The sequence below is a fragment of the Urocitellus parryii genome, chromosome 4, assembly GCF_045843805.1.
Source record: "Urocitellus parryii isolate mUroPar1 chromosome 4, mUroPar1.hap1, whole genome shotgun sequence".
Classification (NCBI taxonomy): Eukaryota; Metazoa; Chordata; class Mammalia; order Rodentia; family Sciuridae; genus Urocitellus; species Urocitellus parryii.
The window spans coordinates 106554412-106582005 of NC_135534.1; the positions used below are offsets into that span (position 1 = coordinate 106554412).

General features: G+C 54.9%; 1 protein-coding gene across 1 annotated transcript in view; it reads right to left on the bottom strand.

Annotated features, from left to right (window-relative positions):
• Nectin1 (nectin cell adhesion molecule 1) overlaps positions 1-27594 on the bottom strand; it is a 61491-nt gene that overhangs the window by 13980 nt on the left and 19917 nt on the right. Inside the window, exons 2-4 of the mRNA XM_026403506.2 lie at positions 2049-2399; positions 1223-1525; positions 837-954 (exon numbers count right to left, since the gene is read on the bottom strand). Coding sequence (XP_026259291.2) covers positions 837-954; positions 1223-1525; positions 2049-2399 — 772 coding nt within the window. The remainder of the gene's footprint in view (positions 1-836; positions 955-1222; positions 1526-2048; positions 2400-27594) is intronic.

Genomic DNA, 27594 nt, shown 5'->3' on the forward strand with positions numbered 1-27594 from the left:
AGTGGACCCAGCAGCTCCTCCATAAACAGAGCTGCACTGGTCAGCAGTCTCCGCCCACTCGCACCTTCAGAAACACTTTTTGTTGTGGGAAGTGGAGGATAACAGGTAGGGCATGCCAGGGCCCTCTGCTTCCTGGAGAATGGGTAGAGACTCATTCTGAGCCACTGTCTTCTGGACACCTATGTCACCCTTGATGGTTTTCCCCACACCCCTGCCTTTCTGGGTGTTCCTTCCAGATCTCTCTGGGAGGCACTTTGGCCCAGGCTGTTACAGCTGGCTGGAGGAGAGACAGGCTCCTCCAAGGGCTAGGTCCAAAGACCGTGAAGCCAAGAATGGGGCAGTGGGACACGGTCGGGGGGCATTCCATGAGCTCAAGCCTTCTAGGCTGATTGCTGCCTCCACCCGCAAAATCTAGAGGTGATGGAGAGAAGGAATAGGGACAAAGAATGATCTGGGATTTCCAGAATGCCAGCATCCCTGGGGACACCTTGATAAAAATAAATGCTGGGGGCTGGGGTGGGAGTGACTCACGCTGAATCACCAAAGGAAAATGACAAAATTATTTATTAGTGAGAGGAAAGGAAGTAGATTACAGGGAAGCCCTCTCGGGCAAAATGATTTGTTCAACAGACCCTGGCACTCAAACATGGAGATAAGTGTGTGTGTGTGTGTGTGTGTGTGTGTGTTCATGGGTGGGGGAGTGTCTTTGGGGTCACCCTTCTCACTGAGAAACCTGAGCCCAGACCCTAATTTCTTCCTTGCCTAAGGCTCCTGGAGGTTGGGCCCCTGATCCTACGAGGTATACTCAAGGCAGTGGCCAGCCCTGCGGCACTTACGTGGTCCAGTGGTACTCAGTGGCTGGGGGATTAGCGTCAGCTTTACACGTCAGCTTCACATCCATCCGCTGCAGGTACCAGTTGCCATCAAAACCCTCGATGGTCACCTCAGGCTCATCTGTAGGGTGAGGGATGGTGTTTGAAGAGGGTGAGATTAGGAAAGCAGAACTTAGGGTGAGGGAGCCCCAGATGTGGGGGAATGGGAGGAGGACACTGGAAACAGGTGGGAGAGGGAGAGGAAGGGCGGGGTCATAGGACCTCAGAAATGGCAAGGGGAGGAGGAAGGGAAGAGGGAGGAGACGGGCAGACAGCACCTCAGGAAGGAGGAAAGGATGAGAGGCAGAATCGGAGGGAGGGGGGCCGCCCTGGCACCCTGCCCCGCTCACACTGCACGTTGAGGGTGAGGCTTTCCCTGAAGCGATCCATGTGGTAGTTGACGATGCAGGCCAGGGACTGCCGGTGGGCTTCCCGGCTGGGCACCAGGCGGTAACGACTGATGACCGTCACTGTGCCGTTGGGGTTCCGGATCTCCTGGTACTCCGCCTCACCCTTTAGCCGAGTCTCCCAGGACACCACACTGGGAGGCTTCCCATTGGCCGAGGTGCAGGTGGCCACCAGAACCTTGTCATCCTGCCCCTTCTTGGCTCGAAGCACTGTCTGAGTGCCCTCTATCCAGTTGGTGGGTTTGGCTGTGGGAAAGCAGAGCACCATGGGATCAGCCCGTCGCCTCATCAGAGATGCAGAGGCACCGCACACCCTGCCCTGGGCCTTGTCTTCAGGTCATCCTGCCTCGAAGCTGGACTTCACCAAAGCCCCTCTCAGAACCTCTCCTGGGAAGTGCTTCGTGTCTGACGGGTCCTCCCTGCTCTACTATCTGTATCCCCTTCTGTTGAGCTTAGGCCTTCTTGGAGTCTTGGCATGCTCAAGTGACATGGCTCCTTTGACTTGCATCCTGGTCACCCACAAACTGTCCTATGGTGGGGGTTCCAATCTGAATACTGATCCTCTACTCTGCCCCTGCCTCCAACCCCTAAGTGAAGCGTGGGGCAGACTGGCTAGAAGGGACTGGAAGTGCCATCCCTGGAGCTATGGATGGGTGCATGCCCACTCCAGGAGGATATCTGGGGCCACTGAGGCACACACTGCAGATGGCCAAGCCCCCAGGTCACGGGCCTCTGGACAAGCAAGAAGGAAGGGCCCAGGCCAGCTTACCCATCACAGTGAGATTGAGCTGGCTCTCCCGATTGCCTGTGGGAAAGGTGGCAAATTCACAGATGTAGACACCCTCATCCTCCAGCTCCAGGCGGGAAAGGCGGATGGTGCCATCAATGTAGGAGGGCCTCAGGAACTCCACGCGCTCACGGTAGGGGGACAGCACAGAGACACCCATGGCTGGGTTGAAGATGGCCACGTTCTGCTTGGAGCCATTGGTGGCCTTCTGCCATGTGACCTGGGTGATCTTCACGTTGGGCAGTGGGTTGGCAAAGCTGCAGTGCAGCACTATGTCCGTGCCGATGAAGCCATACATGGAGTCGTTCACCTGTACCACCTGCGTGTGTGCCCCTGTGCAAGGGGATGACAGGGCGTGTCAGTGCCAGGCACCACCTTCCCCACCCACCCACATGGCTCCCTGTGCTCTGGCCTGGTATTTTATAGCAGTCATTAACTTTTAAATTCTTATAATAAAAATATTAATTACTTGTTATAAAAACACTCTGGGTAATACCGAAAATTCTGGATAAGAAAATGACAACATCCCATGATCCCACTGTTCAGAAATAGCACTGATAATATTATGGGATTTATCTTCTTTACCTCTGTTCTCTCTGTTTTTTAAAACAAATCAGAACCACAGTGTACAGATCATTCTACACACTGCTTTTTGACTCGGTGATATATCATTAATATTGCTTCACATAGTAAACACATGTCCACACCCTCATTTCTGATGAGCGGTGAGTGGCCTGCTTTCTAAGGAGAGCCCCAGTCTAGGAGCTATGAGCTGCTTCTCCTTCCTGGGCCTTGGTCCCTCCTCTGGTAAATGGGGCAGATAATCCAGTCCTCTCTACCCCACAGGGTTGCTAGGGGACCACATGGTATAATGGATGGGAGAGCGCGTCAGTGGTGACAGTGAGGACCTGTGATGGCTGTCATCGTGGCCACTGCTGTGGTCTTGTCCCTCATGGCTGGGTCCCCGTTCCCTGATGCACTGGCTTGGCCAGGCAGAGCGACAAAGGTGCTGCCCAAGGCCAGGTCTCCACTGGCTCCCTGTTGCCTTTACAATCAAATCTAAATGTCTTAACTTGGCTTTGGACATCCTTGTCACCTGTCTGTTCCCCACATCTCTCCATAAGCTGCGTTTTCCAGCCATATCCTAAGAATGGCATGTTTCCGGGTTTCCCTCTCTTCCTTCTCCCAGTTACCCAAGCACTATTTCCCGAGTGGCTGTTTGCCAGTCATTATCAGCACTTGGGTCCTGTCTGTGGGCAACCCAGCCCAGCCACCAAGGCACACCAAGCCTGCCCATGAAGGTCTCTAGGCTGTGGCTATGCAGTTCCCTCAGCTGAGGAGGCCCTTCCCCTTCTCCCTATGGAGTTCAGGCCGAGGCCACTCTTCTTTAGGAACTTCCCTGATCCTCCCAGCTAGAGATAACCATCTACCTCCAGCACAGCTCCTTCTGCCTTGGAATGTGGTGGTTGACCCTCTGACTTCTCCACTGGACTGTGAACACCTCCAGGGCAGGATCTGTGCCTTTTCTCAGTATCCCCAATGCCCAGCCCAGCATCTGACATACAATAGGTGCTAGTCAATATCTGTTGCCAGACTGCAATGGAAGCCAGGAGAACAGAGATTTGCAAGAAGGTGGGAGCGACTGACCTCGTGGCATGGATGAACAAAATCCCTCCCGTTGCTCCACTGACTATTTAATCCCATCTATGGTGTCTTCTGTTTGAACTTCTTTACACCTGAACTTGGCTCTGCTCACTTAACCTCTGGGAGCCATGCCCTGCATTCTAGCTCCATCCAGGCCCCACTCATCCCAAGCCAGTCAAGTCCCCACAACCCAGGTCCTTGTCACACATTAGTACACGTCATGTCCTTTTGTCTTTACTTTGCTCAATTTGTGCCATCAATAATACCAATGCTGCTGGGCCCTGTACTGACCCAGAGACAGGGGGAGGACCCCAAGGGAGTCTGGGATTCAAGAGTGGCAATTGGGGCTACAGCCTCTACACGATGGAGACGTGGAATCAGGGTGGGTTCCTCTGAGGGTTCCAAAGCACTGACAGGGCAATAAATGGCTCCCCAGTCCTCCCCTCCAGGGGGCACAGGTGACTGTAGGATCTCTGGTACTAGACACACAGTAAGCACTCAAGAAATGCTTGTGGAGGAAATCTGTCTTGGGTTCCCCCAAGCCAGGCCCTTGTCAGACTCTTAGTTTCCCTGATGTTCTTCTCTGTACACTTAGTCACATCCACATGGCCCTTCAAGGCACATTGCGGTGTCCCCACCCCAGCCTTCCAGCTGGTCCTTTGGAGTTGGTGCCACATTTGACACCTCTCAGGCAGAGGTGCTGCTGCTGGAGGAGTGGATGGGATGAAGCCCAGCCACGGCTGGGGGCTGGCTCCAGCTGCTTCTGCTTTTGGTCCCACCTTGAGACATTAGCCTATCACTTCTCCTTTCTGACCTTCCTCTCCCTCTGACAGGCTGGACTACCCTGTCTCAGTGCTCCCTCTGGCCCTAACAGTCTGATGGCAGTCCCACCTGTGCCCCACCCCAGAAGCAGTTGCACAGTGAGGTCAATGGGCCAGACAGTCCAGCCCGCTTGCTGACTGGCCAGCTGGCAAGCGACTGAACCCTCAATCCTCCCTGGCACGATGAGTGGGTGCTCCCTGCCCCTCCCCCAGCCTCCACTCCCCAAACCTGCTGGAGGCTGCCCAGCTGAGATAATGCGGGTATAATTGGGGAACTTGCACCACACAAAGCCAGGAACTGGAAAAGCCAGTTGGGAGGGCTTGGGCCATGGGTGAGAGTGGGGGGAAGGGATGTGGGCACCAGGAGCCATATTGGGATTAGTGCCAGGCTTGGTGAAGCTGTAGGGGAACAAGGCCCACCGTGTCCCAGTGAGCCCCTCTCCTCTCATCCCCCCGCAGGTGTGGAGGAGGCAGGGCCCAGGCCTTGATGCACAGGCTGACATTCATTTGCTGCCTCTGGAGTGACCTCATCCTTTAGGGCCATGTCAGTGCCAGGAGGGGAGATTGCTGATAGCATCTGGGCATGGGGGGAAGGGCATTGCAAGGGGCTCTGGTGCCCAGACAGGGGTAGCCCTTCCTCATCCCTGAGTCTATCTGGGGGAGCTGCTCTTCTCCATTGTGGCTGTACCAGAAGCAACCCTGGGACAGGGCAGTGAGGAAAGTTTCTGGCCTCCTCTTACTGTGCTCCTGGCCCTTTCTATCCCCAAGACGGGCTGGGTGGTGTGGGGCAGGGAGGACCTCTAAGGAACAGCATGCTCACTTTTGCTCTTTGCCTTTGACACAGCTGCTAAAAGGGTCCAGCGTGAGGGGGCTTTGAAATATGGGGTTTGAGTCACTGGGGATGGTATATCAGAGCCCTGGAACTGAGAGGAACAGGAAGACAGGCAAGATTGGAAATTCCCCTGTGGGCTCCCCTCTTCCCCACTCCAGGCGGAGGCACCTGGAACCCAAGCTTCTGCCTGGGGCTTTCTGTTTTAGTCCGATAATCTGGAAATGGACAAGGTGGCTCCCGCTCTTTGAAGGGCCATCCTAGCACATCTCCTCCAGGCAGCAGGCAGGGACGCTAAGAGCTGGCAATGTGGGCTTGCACTGCGCTTCTGCACGTCCTGGCTATCCAGCTGTGGATCAGTGAATTCACCTCTTTGTGGCTCAGTTCTCACTGAGACCACACTTCAGCAAGATGGGGATTCTAATAGTCAATACCTGCCCCATAAAATTGTTGTAAGGATTAAATGAAAGAGTACAGGGGAGACTCAGAGAGCAGCATTTAGCACAATTAATGCTCAATAAATGTTAGTTGCCATCACCATCATCATCTTTCATCTCAGAAGCAGTACACCTCCTTTCTGGAACTTCATTCGATGAATGTTTACTGAGCATGTACCCCACACAGGGCACTATACTGGGTGCTATGTAGTCCCCCTCTTCCCAGATACCTCTGTAGCTCTTTATTCCTTCTTTAGCTGGCACTTCTACTCATATTCCAAAAGCATATGACATGCATCTGTACCCCTTAATTTTCTGTTTCTTGGCATGTGTGTTGGGTCTGTGTCTCATCTCCCAACAGATTTCGAGCCCCTGTGCAAGGGGCAGGATTATCCTTGGGTTGCCTTGACCATGTCACCCCTGATGCTGGTGGGTCTAGAGCTTGGGGAATCCCTGCCGACCTTCTCTGCTTCCCCAAACACCCTTTCTCCTCCCCTGCAGGCTCCTGGGAACTGGGGTCACTGGCAAGGCAGCACATTGGAGCTCAATGGACCAAGCAGCCCATCACTTACCAAGTCCAAGGGGTTGGGTCACTTGCCCAGGGACATAGAACACCAACCTCAGTCTAGTACTCTTCCCACCCTGCCCCCAAACAGACTTTGGCTTAATCTAACTCCCCAGAGTCTTTGTTCTGGATTGTGTCCTTCCTGAAATGTCCCTCCATCACCCCTTGTGAGAATGACACAAACACCAGTTAGAATCCTGCAGCCACAGAGTCGACTGGCCACCCTGCAGTGGGGTCCAGTGACTGAGTGCCAGAAACAGGGGCTTTGGACAGCCCAGGCGGGGCACCTGCAGAAGGCTGCTAGTTGCAGAGCAGGGAGATCCAGAGAGCAAGGGGGTGAAGAGTGGAGATCCCCTGGGCACCTGTGCCCTCAGCAGAGGGGCCCTTGCATCCCAAAGATATTGAAAGAATGAATTTTTTCCCCTGTCCTCAAGCACTGCTTATATTCTTCCTGACCACCTTATGAACCCAGGGTCTGGGACATGGGTCCCTGGGGCTTGTGCTCAGGGGCCTCAGTTTCCCCACTAGTGCTCAGGTTGAACAGTTTGGGTGACCCGGCTTCCCAGAAGTGCTGAGACAGCACAACAGGCGTCAGGCCGCCCCCCCCCCCCCCCCCGCCCCGGAACGTCACAAACCTGCAAAAGCCCCAGCTCAGCAACAAAACACAAAGGCGCCTCAGTTGTGGCAGACAAACCTGCTCCCCAAGGCCCTGCCCTGCCTGCCATGGAGCTAATCTGCAGGCGGGGGCCACAGGTTCCCACGCAGCAGGGTGTGGCCTGCTCTGTTCCCCTAGACCCGCTTGGAGCAGTTTTTCTTCCTGCACTTTGAAACCTCAAACTCTCCTCTCCCTAGCCAAGCAGGCTGGGACTGGGCCCAGATGGCTAGGTGGGTGGGTGAACAGGGTACCTGGGGGAGTCAAGGGGACTTGGGCTTTCTGGTATGGATCACCTTTTCCTCTGTCCTAGCTGGGTCAACTCTTCCCAGACCCTGCTTTCCTGAGACTTGCCTGAGTACCCTCAGTTGGGTGGAGAGAGATGGCAGACCTGGCCTGGAGTGGAGTGGCAGCGCAATAGAGACATAGTGCAAGTCTCTTTGTGTAGGGAGCACTGGGCTCCTGAGGCCTCTGTGAAACCATCGTCCTTTGAGATCCATCTCTAGGGCTTTCCAGGGATGCTCCCTCCCTCCCCTCCAGGAACTGGCAGAAAGGAGCAGGACTTCCTGTGAGAAACCAGCTAAGTGCAAGTGGGAATGACTCACTCACTGGGGAGGGGGAATGCCTCCCCGAAACCCTGTTGAGTCAGCACAGTGACCTAAGGTTATGTGTCCCCCTGCCCCAACACAGCCTCTTCCCCAAATGTCACTCCTCAGGGCTGGCCAGCGGCTCACTTCCAAAGCCCCGGCTGGCTTCACCTGGGAGAAGCTGTCAAGGGAGAGGGTGAGATCAGGAGGCAATCCCTTTTCTGGGGTCTCCTGCTCTCAGAAGGTTTCGGCAATCAGTGTCACCTGGACCCAACCCTTCTGTCAGCCAGAACCCACAAGGGCGTGGCTCTCCCTGAAGTCCTTTGAACTTGTCCCGTCTCGTATCTGTGCTTCAGGCTCGGTTCCCCATCAGTCTGGAGGTCCTCAAGTGCCCAGCCGGCATGGTCTGCCACCAGACTCCCCTTTACACCAGGATGCAGCCAGAGTCGCCCAACTCAGAGACCTCAGTGAGGAGACAGACCCAGTTCTTAGCCAGCTCCCCGGCCAGCCTTCTGTGGGACTAGGCACATCTAGAAGGCACTGAGCCAGGGTGGACTCCAGTGCAGAGATGCTGGCTAACAGCAGTCAGGGCCAGGGCTAGACTCAAGTCCACCTGGCCCTGAGCTGCTGTTAGCGGGCATTTCTGTTCCCCTGTCTCCTGCAGAGCAGAAACTTTGGCTGGTGGGAGGTGGGTCCTGGAGAATTCTCCCTTGAGGACAGTGCTGCTAGGACAGCTCCAGGTATCCTGGGGACTCTGAGCCCTCTCCACACCCACCTTGCCAGCAGGGGTGATAACATCCCGGGATCCCACAGTCAGGGGCTAATTGCTACTGTCCAAGCCTAGGCGCCTCTGCCCCTCCTCTGGGGTCACAGAAACTGCCAATGTTTTCCTCTTGGCTGATGCTCCCCCCCCTCCCCACACTGAGCTGGTTAATGATGGGCTGTGGGGCCGGCGCCCGGCGCCTTGGGTGGGGGAGCACACTGCGTAGGAGAGGCGGGAGCGCAGCAGCCTGGGAAAAGGCCGAGAAGGAGCCTGAGCCCGGATCTTCCAGACAGGCCCGGCCAGCCCTTCTCTCCTGGCAGCGTGGAAACCCCAGTGTGGCAGCAGCCATAGGGGGTGTTTGGCAAGTCCCACCTCTCTTGAAACCTGGCAGGACAGGTTGGGGGACAGGGATGAATCAGGGAGTTAGGTTTTGCCTTCTCCCACTGAGGAGCGGGTGCTGAGGGTGCCTGGACTGCTCTTCCGCTGCCTGTTTCTTGCCGTTGCTGCAGCCCCAGGAGCCCTAGTAGGCAGGCCTTGGCCACCCCTGATTCTACCTTGGCACCCCAGGGACACAGAGCTTCTCTCTTAGCCCTGCTTTTCTCCATTTCTAGTTTTTTTTTTTTTTTTTTTTTAAACCAGGGATTGAACCCAGGGATGTTCAACCACTGAGCTACATCCCCAGACCTTTAAAAAATAATTAAAACAATTTTTTTTTTTTGAGACAGTGTCTCTAAGTTGCTTAGAGCCTTGCTAAGTTGCTGAGGCTGGCTTTGGACTTGTGATCCTCCTGCCTCAACTTCCTGAGCCACAGGGATTATAGGCATGTGCCATCGCACCCAGCTTCATTTCTAGTTTGCAAGGTGGCACCTATTATTGGTCAATTCTACTTCCCATCTTGTACCATACCTGCCACCTTTCCTCTGGGCAGGTGGAGACAAGACAGGGAAAGGCACCCACTGAAAATTGGGAGAGGTGGGCTCTGGTCTCCACTACCTGGTCACTGTTTTTGTCTGGCTTCAGGCAGAGCCAGTGTCCTTTTCTGTAAGATGGAAGTACTGGACTCAAGGATCCCTAGAACTGTACTGAGGTGGCCTGTCCAGCTCACTCTGCACCTCCCCTGGAGCTGCCTCTGGAAACCTGTCTACCAAGTGGCTCTCTGCCAAGCTCCACCAGGAAGACCTCCCAGATTAAGTGACATGCCAGGCAAATCCAAGTTGTGCTATGGCCAACCTAGGGCACATGGGGATCTTCTATAGCCAAGCAATCACCAAGGCCAGCTGACACTAGCTCCTAAGTAGCTTTTCAATTTTTCTGGCTCAAATTCAAACTTGTCCAAAGCCCTCTCTCACCAGAACACCCTCCCTCTCCCTCACCTCCAGCAGTATCTCACTTGCTCATTTTCTCAACACTCCTGGGCTGCAACTCTGCTCAATCGCTTCCCTTGGAACCTTAGCACCCACGATTTCCACTCCTTGTCCCTAGGCAGCCCCAATCATCTCTTACTAGTCCCCTAGAGTGTGACATTAAGTCTACAGTCTCCTGCCTGCAGCTCCCCCTCTAAACTCTGTCTCACCCAGCAGCCAGGTTATCTCTCTAAAACATTAAACACTGCTACTTCTAATCTTCCTGTGGCTACCTGCAATCCTCAGGGTCAAGCCTAAGGTCTTGTGGGCTCTGGACCTCATCTTTGGCATTTCCAGCCTCCAGCCAGCTCTTCTGCCTACGTGCCCTCCCTTCAGCCACACTGAACATTGTCATCAGTTCTCTGTCATGCTGTTCCGTTGGCTAAAAATGCACACCCTATGACTTGCCCAAGTCCTCCTCTTTGTCCTTCCTGAATCACCTTGGACTTGGCGTTTGAGGAGGTGATTCTCTGGAGAGCACCCCCAGCCCTGTGCCAGGAAGTCCCCATCGTGGGCTAGGTGTTCTTGCACCCTGAGGGCCCTGAGGGCCCCTGTACTGGGCATGCTTCTGTCACAGCAGTCCAGCTTCTTCTAGCCTGGCAAACAGAAATCATGAGGGGTCCCCACGTGGTTGATGGACAAGGTTCTGAGCCAGCTGGGGTCCTGGGCCAGGGTTAGCCATTTCTCAGGTCTGACTGTAGTCTCCTGGACACTGCACATTCACCAAGGGGAGGAGTTGGCCAGTGAGGCCTCACACCTGCATGGAAGGGACGCTGGCCAGGGTCCCAGTGTTCTTCCTTCACTGAAAGCAGAAAGCTACACCCTGACAGGGTGTAGGTCGGCCTGATCTGTTGGCCACCTTCTTGCCCCATATCCTACTTGTTTCCCAGTGCTACTTCTTAATTCGCTTCCTCTCTCCTCTGCCCCAGTTCCTAGCGGCCAGTCTCTCTTCTTTTCTCATGCCAGACCATAAGGTGAAAAATATTTTTCTCACCTAAGCGAGCTGTGGCCCTGAGCCCCGGTTCCCAAGGTCTGAGCCCTGTTTGTGTCTGCATGTTCCCCAGCTCCACGCCCCTCCCACCATGGCTGGGATTGCTCCAGTCCTGGCCTTTCTCAGTCTTGCACACCCTGAAGCCCTTGGCTCTTAAGGCCAAGATTCAGGCAGAGCCCAGACCTCTCCAACCCAGCTGTAGCAAATGACAGTCTCATGGCAGCCCAGAGTTCCCTCGGCGAGCATGCATTGCTAATGACATATTTTGGGGAGTGCAGCAGCAATCTCTTTGGAAGGCTAGTGTGGGGGTGGGAGAAGCTGGGGGCTGCTGAGAAAGCAGAGGGAGAATTCCCCAGGCTTCCCGGGGAGAACCTTTTAAAAGCTCAGTATTGATAAAGGCATTGTCTCAGCCCTCTGGATTCCAAGGGATCTTCAACACCCGTTTGAAAGCAGAGGGCTCCGGAATCTGCCTCACCCCAGGAGGGGCCAGTTGGCCCACCCCAGCATCCAGTTCTGTCGATGCCCTGTGCAGCTACAGGCAGGCAGCTGCCTGCACAGCTGGCTGCCGGAGGAGGCATTCAGGTGGATGCAAGGTGTCTGCCTGCAGGGAAGGCTCATTCTCAGAACACAGGGTTGGGTGGAAGGTACGAGAGGATAGAGAAGGGGTTGAGAGGAACGGGTATATCAGGCAATGAACCCATGAGCATCGACCTGAATTCAGATGGACCTGGGTTTGATTCTGCAATTTATTAGATGGGTGACTTTGATGAGTTGCATGAATTTCTTTGGGTCTTAGCTTCCTTATGTATAAAAGAGAGGGGATAATACTACCTCTAGGGCTGATAATGGCAGCATTCGGACAGTTCTGAGCGTCGTGCTGGGCACATGGGTATGTTATTGAAGTAGCTGAGCACTATAAGGTGGGGGAGACCTGCTAGGATTCAGGTGAGCCGCTCCCATCCCAGCTGTACCTGCCCACCATGTGCTCGTGAGCGAGTCCTTGCTGTGCCACCTCCAGGAGCACTACTGACCTCAGCACCACTGGCATTTTGGGCTGGATAATTTTGTGTTGTGGGTTTGTCCTATGCATTGAAGAATACTTAGTAACATCTCTGGCCTCTACCCACAAGATGTCAGGAGTACCACCTCCACTTGTGACACCCCAAAAAATGTCTCCAGACATTGTTACATGTCCCCAAGGGGGCAGATTGCTCCCAATTAAGACCACTGGTTGGCAGGGTGTCAGGCTCAGGCAGAGGTGGTGGAGTTCATGGTGAAGGTGCAGAGGGGAGTGGGGGGCCTGTTGGGGGTGCTCTGGCAGGGAACTTTTCTTGCATGTCCAGGGACAGAGAGCCCCGAGGCAGGCTAGGACAGTGGTTTGGGCGTTCCTTTCCGGAGAGTCTGGTCCTCACCTCTGCAGGAGGAGGGACAATGTACATGGGAGATGAGTGGGGAGAACAGGGGACTCTGGGGAGCTCGCTATCAGAACATGGGTTGTCGAGTGGCTTGCATGTCTCTAGAAGATGCAAGAGGACAGGGAAGGGACACAGACGGAGACAGGCAGAGGAGGTGTTGGCCGAACTCTGAGACAGGAGGGCAGAGGCTGCGAAGGCAGGGGCTGGGCTGCTTCTCAGAGCAGAAACGAGGTCAGGCGGCATCTTCCCTCGGCTGGTAAACTGCTATCATTTCAGAAGGATTTTCACCTCATTTGGTTCCTGCTTAAGTGAAATCCACAACATGTGTTCTCTGCATTAGTGGAGTGTTTGTGCTTAATTAGTGGCAAATTCTTTCATATTAAAGTCATTAAGTTTTGCCGTTTGCTCTCCTCATCCTGGGCCTGGCTCTGCTGGCTTTCCCTTTAATGTGGGAGGGTCTGATTGCAGACGCGCAGGTTGCTCCAGCCTCAGTCTCAGGAGGCGGACACACGCACGGGCGAGTGCACAGGTACATGCACACACTTGCAGAGGTGTGCACACGGGTGCATAAACACACACACACACTCACACTTCCTGTGGCATTTTGACCCTACAGCATTTGGACCTGTCATACCCAGGCTGGCATCTGTCACTCCCCAGCTCCTCTGTCCACACCTTGGGCACCTCTATGTGGCTGGCAGCTCTGCGTCTGTCTGCACTGCCTCAGCCTCTGGGGGGTTTTCTTGGTGGCAAGGCTTTAGACACAGAGGGACTGTCCAGGCTTCAGGGTGTGGGCTAGGGTCCTCCTGTGGAAGGGACAATGAGTAGAAAGCAACCTGGATTCTCAAGAGGCCAGGTTCACTTGTCCAGCAAGGCAGCAGGACCCAGAGCTACGTGTGCATTCCTGGAGCAACACAGAGGGTCACTGGAGGGACACCAGGTTGGGTGTGTGGGCAGGGCCTGTCTCTTGGCCCTGGCCCCTCAGGAAGGACCTGGGCTCATCAGCCCCTAGTGATGATGCTTCGGAGTCATAGAACCAGGGCGACCCAAACTCTTAGACAGGGAGAGGGTCATCAGTGACTAGGTCCTGACACAATCTTCCCTCTACCTGCCTCTGCCTGTCATGAAGCCCCACCCGGCAATGTCCCAACCTGACCCCAGACTGCAGCAGATCAGCACTCAACACATCTCCTGCTTCAGGGACGTCTCCATCCTACAAAAGCCCTCTCTGCCACCCTCTGAGCCCTGCTCCTGGGCCAGGGACCTCTGGGCAGAGGGCAGCAGTTGTCTGCTGCACTTTACTGACCTGGGTCTAGGGGAAGGCAAGAAGGGGAGACCAGAAATGGGACTGGCAAAGATCTGGGATTGTGTTTTTTCTTTGACTCCCTTGAGGAGATCCGGCAGTGGGTGGGAGGTGGGCCAGGACACAGTGCCCAGCCTGCAGGGCTGGAGAGGAGGCAAGACACCTCTCAATGCCCCAGAATTCAGACTTGTATCTGCTGGCATCTGCATGGGACCCTGGGGGCATGAGAGCTTTGTCACAGGACATAACAGAGGAGGTGAGAATGCAGGGACAAGGGCAGCAGCACCTTCTAATGGCTCTCCTGTCACGCCATGGCTTCAGAACCCATCTAGTCATGCCCCCAACATGCTTTCTGGCCCAGCTCCCATCTCAGTCCTGAGTCCCTGTGCTGGCCAAGCCTCAGTGAGAACGAACACTTCCTTCCCCTGCAGACACAGGCAATGGCCTTTGGTTCAACTGGTGCTGGGTCCTGCAAAGGCCCCCCCCAAAAAACAAACAAACAAACAAACAAACAAACAAAACAAAACTCTGAGAATCCCAGGCTTATCCACTCCAGCCTTAACCTGAAAGCATCCTCCACAGCCGCCCACGTAACCCTAGACCACGACACGAAACCTGGTCTTGAGCCCAGCCCTAACCATATCTGGGTTTCAGCCACAAAGTGCAGCAAACCCCAAGCACAGCCAGACTGCAGTGGTAGCCCGACGCTTGCTCTCTCAACACGGGGTTACCAGGGATAGCCCTGGACTCCTGGGCTCAAGGGATCCTCCGGCCTTAGCCTCCTGATCAGCTTTGGTGCTTTCTAGCGGTAGAACCCCTGACCAAAGCCTATGACCTTCCCTAAACCCAGCCTTTTCACCTGTAAACTGGGGCCTAGCATGTCCACCTTGCTTGGTTGGGGTGAGATCACCTGTGTAAAATGACCTCCTCCATCCCAGGCAGTCCTCTGGGAGACCTGTGGGCTGCCTCCTCCCCCTTCCTCAGCAGCACTAGATCGTCACTCTTCACTTGGCAAAGTGCTGAGAGGAGCACAGCCCTGCCGCTGCCACTACCTGTCCTCTTCCTGCCCCGCCAGGCAGGGGCATATGGGGTGAGGGGACCCCAGAGGTAGGGAGATCCCAGGCCTGGCCCCTCCCCCGGCTCTGCTGGCTCCCCCAGGCTCCCCTGGCTCTGGTGCCGGTGTCAGTTTCGAACGTAGGGTCTTTCCCACCCCCCACATCCCTCTGCCCAATGTGAATCTATCAGGGGCCTCGCCCAGTCCTGCTCCAGCTCTGACTTGCCAGGGTTTCAGGAGTCACTGGGTAGGGGCCGGCATGCCAGGGCCTGCTCCTCATCCTGCCCCGCAGAGAGAGCCAGCACGTAGGCACAGGGCACAGCGCCCAGCTATGGAGACGCAGCCCAGCCTCTGTGGCCACCTGCTTCCCTCTGGGCCCCTCCTTCCCCCTTCGTGCCCTCTTGGCCCTGCAGCAGCCCGTGGCCCAGATGTGTGTGTGCGCGAGGGGTGGACCTCATGTTCCCCAAGCCTGGGAAGAGTGCTGTCCCTTCATCTGCCCCAGGGTTGAGTCATCATCCCCTTAGCAGCAGAAGCCTAGGGTCTGCGGTGCTCTCCTTTCTCCCTAGGAGAGAAAGTACAAGAGGGTCATGTTCCTGCCAGGCCCCTCCCAGAGGTGTAAGAACAGTTAGCACGTGCGTATCAGCTGCCTGGGCCAGGCCGGGTCTGAATGTTTACATTTATTAACCCACTTAATTCTTACAACTCCAGGAGCTAAGTATCATTATTGTCTCATCTTAGAGATGAGGAATTCAGAGAAGGCAAATAATCTGCCCAGGGTCAAACAGCCTGTGAGGCTGGTTCTGATCTGGGCAGTCTGTCTCCAGAGGCTACACCTTCTGCCATCACACTGGATGCCTCAAGGCCTCACTGTGTCCCCTCCCTGGGGAAGCAGTGTCCTGAACCCCGTGAGCCCCCAACTCGTGGGTAAGGGTGCATGGCACATGCAACCTTTGTCCGTGGGTGGCCCTGGCCTGAGTCTGCTAAGGAGGTGGATGAGGGTGGACACCATCCCCTCCGCCTCTTGGCCTTGGCTCTGGGGAGAGGCCCAGCCTCCTGCAACTCCCCCACTCCCGTCAGAGCTACAGGCCAACCAGCCACAAAGGATAATATCTTGGACTCCAAACTCATAAAACCTTCCCTATGCCTAACATTTGGATTGAACTGCCACTTTTTGGCTATGAGTCTTTGTCTTTCGGCCCCTCAACTTCTCCACCTGGGAACTGCCAGCTTCTCCCCTGGGTGGGGTGGTGGTATCTCCTGGTATTGCCTCCTGGGGTGGTGGGGCTTTAAGGAGGAGTGCTGAGCACTTCCGGGAGCCTTAAAGGGCTAAGGCTGCCAAGTACTAAAAACTGAAGGTACCGGAAATTTAAATATATAATCTCATTTAATCTTCACAACCATCTAGGGAGGGGAGTCCCCTCAACCTCAGGCCCAGAGAGGTGAGTGACTGCCGAGCTCTGTCCTTTCCCAAGGCCGGGAAATGAAAGCCACCGGTCTTCTTTCTGTCCTCATTTTGACCCTGCCCCTCCCACCTAGCGTGCCCCTCTCTCTGGGTTATCAGAAGCCTGTAGTCCTGGAAAGCAGCAGCAGGTGCTCCTGAAAAAACAGCTTTTGTCTGAGAGAGGCTCAGGGACCTGAAGAGTGGACTTGGAAGTGAGCAGGAGCCGTCCCATCTCCTGCCACCGCTGCCTGTTGGCCAGCTCTACCGTCAGGCCTTCCCACCAGAGGCTGCTGGGATAGCACACCAAATTAGCTTAATGAGTGCGGCCCGGGCTTTAATTGGGGCCCTCTGCTTTGCAGCGACGATGCCTGCTTTCATTTTTGATGCCGGGAAAGGGTGGGTTTTCTCTCCCTCCCGTGCATTTTCACCCAGGCTAATGGCTCCTCGCTCAGAAAGGCCCCTATGACTGCTAATTGGATTTAATTACTGGGGTAATTAATGATTTGATTGGAAAACTGAAATGTTGTGGGTGAATTTTGTGTATAAATAGATGGGAAAGTCAAAGGGACGGAGAACTGAGACTGAGACCCAAGGAAGGTCGGGCTGGGAAGAAGGAGCGGGCTGAGATCCTTCAGCTGGCTGACCTTAGCGGGGGACCGGCTGGTCGCTCCCCATGCGTAGATGAGGAAAGATGGGCAGAGGTTGCAAAGAAGCTGTGGGAAGGGAACTGGCAGAGTCTGCCCCGGAGGAAGAGTGGTGGAAAGGTGTGACTTGGCCTGCCAGTGGCTCAATAACGTGATAATGGTGATCATGGTCATGAGCGCACCTGGGAGGACTTATCAGCCAGACACAAGCCCATGGAAATGTACTGTGGTTGCTGCTCTTGTTGTGGTTACAAAGGCCCTGCCTCTGGGTCAGGAGATAAGCACAGGGCTCATCAAGGTGGAGGCAGCCAGGTCCAGAGAGGGGGCAGTGGGCCTGTGGTGGAAGGCCACCACCTCTGGCTGTGCATGTTCTTCCCTTGGTCTCCAGATGTCTCCTAAGGCTCCTGGACTTGTTATCTTGTATCTTTCCTGCTTGGCTCACACCCACAGTCTGAAGTGATGGGGGCTGGGTGGGCAAGACATTTGTTCCTTGAACTTCACGGTGACTTGGAGGTTTTGTGTTATTCTGGGAAGAGGGAATTCTGGGGAAGGAATAGGAGACGAGAAGAACTGGGAGAGGACTGGCCATCTGGGGATGGATATTTGGTCCATGCAGCTGGGTCCACGTGGCTTGATGATGCTTCCAGGGTGACAGGGTCCCGACCACGTGTCCAGCAGCCATGTGCCTGCCCTGAACTCCTCTCCAGCTGCTCCCTCACCCCCACCTCCAGGGCCCAATCCGATCATTCGCAACATGATAGCCATTTGATTCCTCTTCCTAATTTCTAGGATATGGCCCTGGAGTTCCCTATCCTTACTGCAGCTCGGCTGGGAGTGCAGGCTCCCGTTTCTTATCTGGAGTTATGGAACCCATAACACTGAAGATAGCAACCCCAGCAGCGCTTCGAATCTCACTTCATTGTCACAGAGACCCTGTAAGACAGGTGCCACTGTCATGCTGGGAAACTGAGGCCCAGGTTTGGTGAACAAATCTGTCCAAGCCAACAGCTAGTAGGTGGATCTGAATACAAATCAGATGGAATGACGTAAGTCCTCCTCCGACTGATGGCTCTCCACTGCCCGGGGTAAAGCTAAGCCACTCGACAGGCCTTCACAATCCGCCTCTGCTGCCTAAGTTCCCAGCTACCTCTCCTGCCCTTCCCACGTCCCCACTCTCCACGACAGCCTCGTGGAAACTCCTCTTTCAACACAGTGCCATCCACTGCGTCCCCACAGACCCAGCCCCTTGCTCAAATAGCAGTCCCTGGTGTTGGCTGTGACAGAAATGGGGACATGTTCTTCTCAGAAGCCCCAGTGCCCATGCCGGGGCTCACAGGAGGAATGCGCTGAATCTGGTTCACTCATGAACTGGGAGCCTGAGCCAAATCCAAGGGAACAGACCAGGGATGCAGGTCCCTGTCAACTTCCCAGGTCACTGAGAGCTTTTAATTTAGGAAGCTGACGGATCAAAGGAGTGCCAAGGACATGATTATTTGAAAAAAGATTCTCTACAAGAGAAAGGCTAAGAGGCCACAGATGTGGGGATGCATTTAATTCCAGCTCCAGTGGGAAGAGGAAGCACCCCTCCTATCCTCTGCTGTCCAGTCTGGCTCGCCAGGACTGATCCCACCTGCTTCTAGTCCTGGGTATCCTGAGGGTCCAGGGTTCTGGAACCAATCAAGAGGAAGGTGTTGCCCACTTTGAAGATGATCAATTGAGACCCAGAAGCGTGAAATGACTTACTTGTGGTTATACAATAAAGTGCAAAGTCAAGGAGAACCCGTCTCTTGACTCTTCTACGTTCTTGGTTCCAAAGAGTGAAGACTTCTGGGTCAGGGTCTGATGGGTAGGTTGGTGTCCCATGAGCTTAGGGACCCAGGCAGCCCAGATAAAGGTGAAGATGGACAGCTTCCCACCCTCTGCCTCCCACCACCGTTAGGCCTCAGCAGCCCAGGCGGGGCCTTTGGTGGGTGCTCTGGAGTTCAACCCTGACTGTCTCCTTGGGGTGGGGTGGAGGAGGGAGAGAAGCCTGAAGAAGCAGGTCAGAGCCAATCCTCCCCACTGCCCCACCTCCCCTGAGAGTGCTCAGTGGAGCCTGTAGGACCAGAACCGAGGCGCCCTGTCCTGACATGTCTGGTAGGCACAGCTTGAGTGGGAAGTGAGGTACTGAGTCAGGGCTGGGGGTAGGGGGGAGCAGAGAGGGGAACAGGCAGGGGGGCAGGAGAGAGGTCTGTCCTCTTCAGTGGATAAGGAAGCCAGGGCTGGCAGGAAGCAGGGCAGGGGTGGGTGCCCAGGGTGGGAAGGCAGCTGGTAGGCTCATCGGGTCTTTGGGCCCCGGCCCTGGCTCTCGGGGTGCAGGCTCAGACAGGCCCAGGAGCAGGACTGCTGGAGGCAGGCAGGGGCAGAGTGGGAAGCAACATCTTGTCTCCATTGTCTGGGGCAGGCTGGGTGCTGAGGCCTGATAATAGCGAGGTAGCTGCACTACTGCACCTGGATGATGCATGACAAGCAACCAGAGGCCTGGAAGTCACCAGGCAGTGGGGGAAGGGGGTCTACCTGCTAGCATCCCCCATGGGGTCTGCCAACACCAGGGGCTGCCCACCGCAGCAGACAGAGGCTGGCTTTGGGAGTGGCAGTGCCCACGCTGCTCAAGGGAAGGCCTGGTGCCCACGGTGGCAGTTGGGGGGGGGTTGGGGTGAGGATTAGGCGGGGAGACGCTTTGAACCCCAGCAAGACTGGTGGGAACTGGTTCTTGACTCATGGCAGAGAAGGGGGGGCGTGGGGAATGGAAGGGTTTGTGCTTTATTATTTATTTTCTTTTATGAGATGTGAACTCAAGTAATTAAAAATACGCATTTTATTTTACACCATCTACCCTGCGGCGTCTCCACATCTTTCTTCCAGACCTGGTCCCATCAGAATGGCTGGCATTTCAGAACAACATTTCATTTTCAAAGTGATGGGGACAGATTGACTATGTGCCTGTTTTTATAAGGCTCAGCTCTGCCCCTCACCCTCCGCCGCCCTCCTTTTTGGAGTGTCCCTTACTCTTAAAAATAAATACTGGTGGACAGTATTTGTGCTTCCTGTCTCCTAAAATTCATGTTGCTCTATTTCCACCAGAACTGGGTGAACACCCTCTATGCAGTAGTTCCCTTGTGGGATTCCTGGTTTTCGTTTCCATCTTTTGGAGCAAGTCTTGATATTTTTGTTTTACAGAGGAGGACACAGAGACCCGCAGCAGGAGATCTGCCCCGGGGCACAGCTAAAGCAGAGTTGAATCAGAACTTGAAGCTCAGGATTCTGTCTGCTTTCCCCAGAAGGACGCTGGGGACTCTGCCTTTCTGACTCCTCAATTAAAACCTTCTCCTGAGATTCTAGCTTCTACCTGTCACCTTGCACAACAGCTTTACCTATGTAAATAGGATGGATGTCCCCAGAGGATGGGGTGGGCATCACAGGCTAAAGCCCTTGGTGACTTGCCCAGCCTGGATCTCCTCCTGGCACTTTTTCCAGGGACAGGGAAGGGAAAGAGCAGATGGGCTTTGGGGTGGCAGATCCCTAGTGTGGAGCCAACTGGTGCCCAGACAGGTAGCTGCAGACTGCACCTGCTCAGGCCCAGGCCCTGCCCTGCCTGACCTGCTGCCCCAGGCACCAGTTGGCAAGGACTCTCAAGTGGACTGAAGTAAGGAAGCCTGGAAGTGACACCCATGGTTGACCCTCTTGGCCAGGTGGCAGCAGATGAAAGTCATGCCCAGCCAGAGTTCTGTCTGAGCTTCAGAAACTTCCCAATCAGAGGTTATGGAGAGGGGCTGTCTAATACTACCCCTCTGTCTCTGGCACAGCTTGATCCTAAACAGTGGCCCTCGGGTGATTAAATCAGCCTCTTCTCCTTTCAAGGTCTCCATAGTAGGAGGTTCTACCTTGTTTCCTGGGAAATTGCTAACATGTTTTATATCCTTCACTGGTAGGAAAGTACTTCCTGATATCTGTCCTCAATTTCTCTTCCTGGAATGGAAGCAGACTCCAGTCCACAGTGCACTTGGGCTGACTGGGTCAGGAACCAGAGCTGGGGAAGGCAGCTCCTTCTCTTAAGGAGAGAAGAGGGGGTGGGGAGGGAGCTCGGGTGGCAGACAGACGTGAGGCTGGCTTCTTCCACTCACCAGTGAGTTGCCACAACCCTGTGAGCCTCCGTTTCCTTACTTATCTGTAAAACTGACTCAATATTTAATCTCAAAATGGCTACAAGGACTCGATAAAATAATGTATCAAGATGATTTTAGCCAAGTGCCTGACAGAGCAGTTGCTCAGGAAGTGGAGGCTGATATGTAGCCACTTTGGAGTCAGGGACAGAGCCACAGCTTGAGACTGCCCCTCAGGCTGAAGCAGGGCCCCTTCCTTCACCTTAACGTGGATTCCAAATCCTCCCCAAGCCAAGGTTCCTCCTGTTTGCCTGAATTCTCCAGGCTGCCCTGTGCAGGTCTGCAGAGCAAGCCTCAGCCCATCAACTCTCTCCCTCCAAGTCAGCACCCCCACTGGGGTCTCTGGTGCCTGGCCTGGTCCTGAAACCCTGTGGCCAGTGGAGGCCCAGGAGAGCTCCCCAAAGAGGCAGTCTCTCTGCAGAGGGTAAGGGGCAGGGCACTGTGTCTCTGCTGGCTGACTCCCTGAGCAGGCACACCGCCACCTGTATTTACACCATGGCATGTGACAGGTCCTGAGCGTGCGGCAAGAAGCATGGAGGTAGAGGACACAGAGGTCTGACAGGGTTAAGGGGGCTTTTCCAACCTCTTTCCCAAGTTCCCAGAGTCTAAGGAAATCCTGAGTGTCCTCACGGGAACTCTGGGGCTCTTTCCCATGTCCGGCCGGCAGATGCCAATGAAGCCAGCTCCTCCCTCTCCCTGTGGCTTTCTTCCCACCATTCTAGCTGGCCACACCCTGCTGCAGTGCCCAGCACTGAGTCCTGGACAATAGAGGACACCCTCCCAAGTCTCGAACTCTGGCACCTCTGCTGGGCAGGTGCAGCTGGGCCTCTGGGCCTCCTGTAGTCACAGAATGGCCAGGAGGTCTCCATTCCAACATTTCCATCTGCTCCCTCGTCACCCAAAACATGAGGGAGAGTGGGGGCCTGGAGGGGGCCTTTTTAAAGATACTCAGATATACTGGGCATTAGCACAGCCTGGAGATGCCACACGCCTGGCTCGTGAGGTGGTCAGTACAAACTTTCAAAGCAGGGATTATGAGACAGCTGAGGAAACCGAGGCTCAACAGCACTCAGGAACCAAAGCCAAGGTGAGCAGGGGCCAGAACACAAACCCGGGTCTGCCTCCTCTAGATGCAGCGCGAGACCCTGGAAGAGGCAGGGTCCAGCTCTGAAGACCCAAAGATGCGAAGCTCTGAAGACGTGGAAGACAGAAAAACTCAACCTCTCGGGGTCTCTGTTCCCTTCTGTAGAGTGGGAATCACAACTCCCACTACATGGCCCCGCAGGTCTACTGGGGCCATCAAATGCAATGCTCCCGGCCGGAGGTGAAGGAGCCCTGTTTCCATGGTTGGTGGGCCTGGAACAGGGTGCATGTTCCGGGTAGGGGGGCACATCTAGACTCACTGGAGGCAAGGCGGGCGGGCGGGGGGCAATGAGTGTGGGCTGTGACCTTGCCCCTGGACACTGACCTTGTGGTCTGACCCCATTGGGCATATGCCCACCTCGTAGCTCTGAGGGTCCCTGATGTGACAAATTTATTTAGTTGCAATGGCATTTATCAAGCACTGATACCAGGTTCACGACAGGCCTAGCCTGGGAGTCAGGAGACCCAGGTTCCAGTCCTGGTGCCGCCAGGAGCCAGTGAACCCGGAAGCTTCTCTTCCCAGGCCTGTTTCTGCATTTAAACGACGACAGGAAGGCTCGTCAGCTGCCCCTCCTTCAGGCTCCCTCTGGCCCTTGCTCAGCATCCAGCCCCCAACAGGCTCCGGTGTGGCAGTAACAAGCTCGCGCAGGCCCGGGGTCGGGGTGAGAGGCTCGCTCCCCACCTTTCCAGGCCCTGGAGGTGGGGCTGCCAGGTGGCGGCTGGGGCAGTGGGACCTCCAGGATGCTCTGGCAGCACAGCAGGATGGAGCAGACCGGATGCTGCTACCTTCCAAGGCAGGGCTGGGTCTCAGGGCTTCTCTGAGCCTGCTGTGGAGAGGGGCTTCTCAGACCTGTCATTCTGACATGGCAGGGCTGGGACCCCTGTTCTGGGATGGGGGTGGGTGAGGAAGGTCATCAGCTCCAGGAAATGAAGCCATGCTCTTGGTCAAGTCAAGGGGCAGCTGAGCTTCCAGAGCTGGGCTGGCACCTGGCCTGGGAGACCTCAGACTCACACCAGGAAGTGAGGTGGCTCTTAGTAAGAGAGACTCCCAGCAGTGAGTCAGGGCTCAGCAGTGGGGTGAGATGGGCTGGATGGGAGCTCAGGAGCCAGCCAAGGAGGAGAGTGCTTGCTCAGAGCAGCTCTGGTCATGCTTCTGCCCGTCACTGGCTGTGGGGTCTCCCTGAGGTACTTGACCACAGTGCTTCCTTTCTGACCTCCCTGAGATGGACACGCCACGTTCTGCTCCTTATCCCCTGAGCTCATTGCTAGGGTCAAACCCAAGTGAACCTGTGAGTCTGGGAATTTCTCAGGACCTGAGTTCTGTCTCCTAAGGTAGTGAGATTGACTAAGTACCACTTGTCATCAAACTTTGTTCCCACAATCCTAAATGTGGCGGGTACTGACAGCTGCTTCACCCACGAAGTGAGAAAAACCCAGGACTTAGTGCTAGGATTTTTTGGGGGGCTCAGTACCCACGGTAAGTGGACAAGATATATTGTGGGGTCTCTCTCATTTGCAGGCCCTGGAATAGGACTGACACCTCTTCTACCCTTCTGTGCTCTGGAGATAAGTACTGTGACCAAGAGGCCGGGCTGGGAACCCATAGGGCAAGACTGGCCTCTCCCAGACTCTGCCCTTCCTCCTGCTCCAGGGGGCATCTGGAGAGGAGACAAATCTAGGGGAGATGTTAATTAGTTCTGACAAATTAATAAAGAAAGCCTAATTTATTCTCCGTATCTAATTTCCTTCTCTGTGCTTTATTTTCCTGTCCAACAAGCTGCTCCTGGGGACAAGGAGGGAAAGGTGTGGGGGGTCAACCTGAAGACAGCCCCAACTCACCTGCCTCCTCCTCGCTGGCTCCCTGCCCCACCCCCACCGCACCCCTGCTCTGCTCCAGGAAGCCGACCCCAGACATTAAGCTGTCAAACTGCTCCCAATTATCTCCCTCTATGCCCGCCGGCTCCAGGGGCGACAGTTGTAGCAAGCTGGCATTGACTCATCCTGTCACCGGCCTGCCCTGCTCTGGGAAAATGCAATTTAATGAAGTCCAATGGTAGGGCGGGGGCAGGCAGGGTCCTAGGAAGTGTCGGGATAGCCAATGTTCTCCTCTTCCATCTGTGTGACAGGATCTCACCTCCAGACCCTGGAGGGGTCACCCTGTACCCCTCTCCTTCACTCACCCCTTCAACAGCCCTGAGCGACAACGGCATTACCCTTCCCCGGGAGGGCCTCCACCTCCCTGGGCTGCCTGTTTTAATAGCACATGGTCACGACAGCTGGGAAATCCTTCCTGCTGTTTAATCTCCATCCCTTTTGCTGAAGAGGAAGTCCATTGCCCCATGTCAGCCACTGCCAGACACCATCCAGCTAGTACAGAGCTGGGGACACGACTGTGTGCGTGGCACAGCCAGCTCCTGGGCGGGAACAAAGTGAGTCTTCCCTTTTGCTTTTGTCAGGCCAGGCCTGGCCCTGCCTCTTGCCACATCTTGCCTCACCTCATCAGGGGGTGCTTGTTGGAAATCTCTGTTCCATCTAGTTGTACAGCAGAGAGCCCTAGGTTCAAATCCCAGCTCTGCCACTTGCTAGCTGTGTGACTTTATGCTCTGTGTACACATTTCCTCATTTATAAAAAGGAAGAAAGAATAGTTATTTCCCGAATTGGACAAAACTTTCTTAGGTTCCTATATGAATACACGACCAATGTAGCTCCACATCATGTTCAACCACAAGAATGGGAAGTTATGCTCCATGTATGTATGTCAAAATACAATCTACTGTTGTGTATATCTAAAAAGAGCAAGTGAAAAAAAAAAGAATAGCTATTTCCTCACTGGTTGTTGGGAAGAGTAAATGAATTTTCATAAGCAAAGAGCATGGAGCTGAGCCAGGCACAGCGGAAGGGCCAGGTAAATGTCAGTGAGCCCCATGTGAACACAATGGCCCTGCCTTATCAAAGTTGGGTGCCCAGAGCCTGCCTGGGCCTGTGTATGGGCAAAACCCACAAGAATTGACTGATGCTAGGCATGACCAGGAGGCCAAGGTACCTCAGTGCTCCCTCAGTCCAGGCAGGCTTGAGAAATGTTCATGGCAGGACCCAACCACAAGTCTTCCTGTCTGTCCCCTCTCTGAGTCTCATGTGCTGGAGTCAGAAAGAGACTTCATGCAGGTCCCAAGGGGACAATAGTGAGACTCAGTAGGGCATCTCTAGAGTTCACAGTTTGGCTCAACCCACAGAAGTGGTGGCACCACCCTGTCTTGTACCCTGCCTGGTCTCTGCCTTGAAATTGACCAGGGGTAGGAACAGTCACTAACCCCAAATAGGTCCACTCTGCACAAAGCATGGGCCAGAAGAAACTCCAAGAGCTCCAAAGGAGCAACTAACCCAACACTTCTTTCATGTACACATAGGGAAACAGAGGCCAGAGAGTGCCCAGGGTGACTGGGCAGCCCTCCTAGCTCTAGGGCCATGCAGTCCCTGTAAGCACACCTAGCCCATGTTAGTCAACCACTTGCCGTCTGACTCCCACCCTGGATTTCTATCACCTTGGATTATTAAAGTAGCCCATACCCCATGGTCTAAGTGAGAGCCCAAAAGGATCAATCATGTAAAATGCAGGGCCGCTTCCTGCCAGGATAATGAAATGTGCAGCTCCGCCTGTCTGGCCTGTCAACTCCACTGTGTCTGTGGTGCCCGGCTTGGGACTGGCACCTAGCACCAGGAAATATTCTGGAGGAGAGATGACCCTCCTCACGCCTGTCCTTTCACACGGCTCAGAGCACACACTTACTCTGCCTTCCTACCATCTCTTCTTCAAGAGAGTGGCTCCCTCCCTGCAAATTTCCTGGGACCCTGTCTCAGCACCAGAGACAACTTTCCTTGGCTGGAAGGCCTCCGGTGTGTGATCACCCAGGACCACTTGTCCCGTGTCCTGAGCTGCACTATTTTTTCACATCTGCATAGGAGGGCCAGGGCTGTCTCCCTCCTTCCTGTGGGTCTTTGTTCCCTGAGGCAGTCAGGGCTGGTGGCGAGAAAGGGCAGACTGGGTCGGAGCCCATGGACTTGACTCCCTAGCCTGAGTGTAGGAAGAAGTACTGCAGCTCCCTGGTCCCCACTTCTCACCTGGGTTACTAAGCATCTGGAGGGCTCAGCAAGTCTCCCTTCCTCTTTGGGTTATGGGGCAGGCCTTGGAGGTGCTACAACACCCTGCGGCACCCTGGAGGGTCCCTAGGCAGGTGAACAGATGTACAGAAAGGACAGGAGGCTCAGCTGTGCCTGTGCGCCAGGGAGAAGGTGCTCTGGCCACGGCAGCAAGGGCCAGCAAGAGACAGGCCAAGCCCAGGCTGTCTTTGGTTGTGGGTGGGGCGCAGCTACCAGGGGAACCTCCCCGCTCCTGCTCCCTCCACTCCCCTGCTTGGCTTCCCTGCAGCCCCGTCAGGGTGTTAGGCCCATGGGTGGGGGACCCTCTCAGACATTCTTCCACTCAGCCCTGAGGGAGCTTCTGGGGAAAGTGCAGGCACTTGGGGATAGGCAGAATGAGTCCTGCCCCTGGTACGCATTTGTGGAGGTGTGTAAGTAGGCCCTTAACCTCTCTGACCTCAATTTCCTCCAACGTAAAATGGGATAACAGCCTTGAGCTCAGAAGCAGGTCAGGGGGATGAGGCGAGGACCCTCGATAGATACTAGTGCACATGTGGGTAGGGACGGTTTTCTAGAGCCTAGGACTTGCAAGGAGACTGTGTGTGTGTGTGTGTGTGTATGTGCACACGTGCGAGTGCTGGAACAGGGGCAAGGTATGCAGGGGCAGGAGGCAGCAGCTGTCCTCTGAAGCATTCATTCATTAATATATTACTGATAGTACTGGGCACCTATTAGGTCCTAGGGATACAGCATGGAACAAAATAGAAAAAAAATTCTCTGGGCTTGTGAAGTTTAGATTCTAGCAAGAGAAAAGACAATGACTGTGATCAAGTTTATATAGGACTATATTTTTATATAGGACAAGGGTGTGCTGGGAAGGCCTTAATGGGAAAGGAGAAAGGACATTTGAGCAAAGAACGAAAGGAGGTGAGCAAGCCAGGACTGGAACTACCCGGGAGAGCATTCCAGGTGGAGGGAGACAAGGTGCAAAGGCCCTGAGGCGGGAGTGTCTCTAGAATTTTTGACCAATGCAGCTGGAGGGGAGAGGTACAGTGGACAGATGATGTGGGCCCTGGGTTTCTAAGGGTCCAATGGGAGCCACTGAGGGGAAGGGGTCAGCAGAGGAAGGACCTAGCTGGGCTGTTTTAACAAAATCCCTAACAACTGCTGGAAAGACACGGTAGGGAGTGAAGGCAGGGGACTGGTGAAGAGGCTTCTGCCGTCACTGGGACATCTCTGTGGCCTGTAGAGTTTGAGGAGGGAGAGCCAGAAGGTAGGGGGTGCATCCAGGTTTGTGGGGCCACCTCTCCCACCTGTCCAAGTGAGACAGCTGGCAGCCCACACCCTCTGCCTGCAGACAAGCTGTCTTCCCTATCTGGGCCTTTGGGGGAGGCGGGAGTGGCAGGGTGAGAAGAAAGCCCTGCACAAAACAATGGCCTTAAGACAAGAGAGATGTGTGTCCCCCCTTATTTAGGATTGTTATTGGGAGAAATAAA